At 28.7% G+C, this 2,500-nt stretch overlaps 1 protein-coding gene across 7 annotated transcripts in view; it reads left to right on the top strand.

Moving 5' to 3' along the window:
- LOC144968778 (solute carrier family 22 member 1-like) overlaps window positions 1-2,500 on the top strand; it is a 51,241-nt gene that overhangs the window by 45,073 nt on the left and 3,668 nt on the right. For 6 of the 7 annotated variants that reach the window (XM_078907444.1, XM_078907443.1, XM_078907446.1 and 3 more), the window contains one exon: window positions 1,976-2,048. In XM_078907444.1, coding sequence (XP_078763570.1) covers window positions 1,976-2,048 — 73 coding nt within the window. Of the gene's footprint in view, window positions 1-956; window positions 1,088-1,975; window positions 2,050-2,500 lie in introns of those variants that run through there. The other variant, XM_078907450.1, reaches the window with a different exon arrangement.

Here is a 2,500-nt window from a genome sequence, read left to right as displayed (position 1 = left end):
TGTTATATCAGAAATTACATTATGATAATAAAGATACTACTACTACTACTACTACTACTACTACTACTACTACTACTACTACTACTACTACTACTACTACTACTACTACTACTACTACTACTACTACTACTACTACTACTACTACTACTACTACTACTACTACTACTATACTACTACTAATAATAATATAATAATAATAATAATAATAATAATAATATAATAAATAATAATAATAATAATAATAATGATAATAATAATAATAATAATAATAATAATAATAATAATAATAATAATAATAATAATAATAATAATGATGATGATGATAATAATAATAATAATAATAATAATAATAATAATAATAATAATAATAATAATAACAATAATAATATAATAATAATAATAATAATAATAATAATAATAATAATAATAATAATAATAATAATAATAATAATAATAATAATAATAATATAATAATATTAATAACAATAACTCCAACAATAAAAATAATAATGATAATAATAATAATCTTTCTCTCTCTTCTTCTTCTTCGTTTTCTTCCTCTGTCTCAATATTCATATATATATATATATATATATATATATATATATATATATATATATATGTCTATCCTAATCTCTCTCTCTCTCTCTCTCTCTCTCTCTCTCTCTCTCTCTCTCTCTCTATTTCAATGTTTATATATCTGCCTTTCCTACTTTCTCAGTCTCCGTGGTCTTTACGGTGAACACAAAAAGGGAGGGGGTCTGCTCGATATTTATCTTTGTGTGCGATAAAAATCGTTATTGACTTTTCATAAAACATAACAATTAAGGCTGAAATTTGCTTTTTATTTTTCTATTGGAAATGATAACTTGATTATGACCATGGTCAACCCGTTGCATGTTTATGGGTGTTTAAAAACCAGCTGGTGTTGTTATTTGTTTTTTTGTTTTTTTTAGGGCCACCATTATCTTTCCCAACAAAAGAGCACAAAAGGACTACACGTTAAAGTTGTTCTACACTCTTCAAACAGAAAAAAAAACTCTCAGTTGTCAATCATAGTATAATATCATTGAGATTAGTAATTGAGGTATGTTCTGTTATGTTGTTTACGATATAGCATGGACCTTATTTAGGTCAACTTCCTATGAAGTCAATATCTTCTCCATGAATAATTCCTGGTGGAAGTGATGTCACTAAGGTACTAGATGTGTTACGCATTGGTCGCACTTCTCTAAGAACACGTTTAAGGTAAATTGTGAAAAAGACTGGACTTAAGCTGTCTCCCTGTGGATTGCCAATGTTGCTGGCAAGGGGTTTTTTTTTCGGGAGTAAGCAAAGTACAGATAACAGGAATAAATATGTCAGCCGCGTTTGAGGAGGTGACTTTCAAAGCCTGCTAAGTCTCATTTTCATCATTCATAGAAAACTGCAAGCTTTGGTCATTCATTTAATGACTTAAACTTAAAATGGAAAATGCTTGTTTTATTGCCTCATAGAACACTGGGTGTTTTGAAACTTCAAATGTTCTCTTGTAATTTTAAGGTGTCCAATAGATTGCTTGATAATGTGAACTCATTTTCTACCTGGATGTGACAAAGCGTGTTGTGGAAGTGACCTTTTTGTGATACCATGAAAAGAGATGCTTTTCGGAAAACCATATCCGACTTTCTCGAGAAAGATGAACTACGCAGTATTAGATTCCAGCTCGGTAACTCAAAAATGAATAAATACGTGTTAATGGAGCAACTGAAAAAAAAAAGAAATTTACCTACAACATTGTGCTGTATGATATGGAAATTTTCCATTGAGGAAAGAAATTAAATAATCTGAAGTACAGTGAATATGGAGAATCCATGGAAATGCACTTTATGAATGATCATATTGATTGATGGATTGATTGATTCTTCTCTTCATTACATTAAGAACGTTGCTACAAAATCACAACTTTTTATACTTTTCATCTTCTTCCATCCAGAAATATGGGTATGGGTGTGTGTACATTCATGGGTCGCATTGGAGCTATTATCACTCCTCTTATTTTTACAGCGGTAAGAAATTTATAGCATTTGATTGATTCTTTCACATCAGATTTCCCAAATGTTAAGTTTTAAAATCAAACATTAAAAACTCTGCATTCTATATATGGAATAGTAAGTTCACACTCATTCTTCCTTTGCATCTTTTGACTCAAACCAAGCATTAGTTGTGTTGTTTATAATTTTAAAGGTTTCTAAATTACATATTCAATTAATGTAATTATATTAATATTCCTATCTTTACATTCACTCAAACGATACAATGTTTAGAATTTGAAACACCGAAATTCGACTTTGCAAAAATGTACTCATGTAAACATTTGAAGGTAAGCAATGCGTGGGCAACTTAAATTTTACACCAATTTTGAAATGCAATGACCTTTTTGAAATTAAGGTGATTTGATAACCAAATCATCAACAACATCAGTCTTTTTTCCCCTTTAACTATAAGTATATTGTCGCAA

This window comes from Berghia stephanieae, chromosome 3, assembly GCF_034508935.2.
Source record: "Berghia stephanieae isolate SIO BIC M18660-M18661 chromosome 3, UCSD_Bste_1.3, whole genome shotgun sequence".
Lineage (NCBI taxonomy): Eukaryota > Metazoa > Mollusca > Gastropoda > Nudibranchia > Aeolidiidae > Berghia > Berghia stephanieae.
This window is presented reverse-complemented; position numbering and strand designations above follow the sequence as displayed.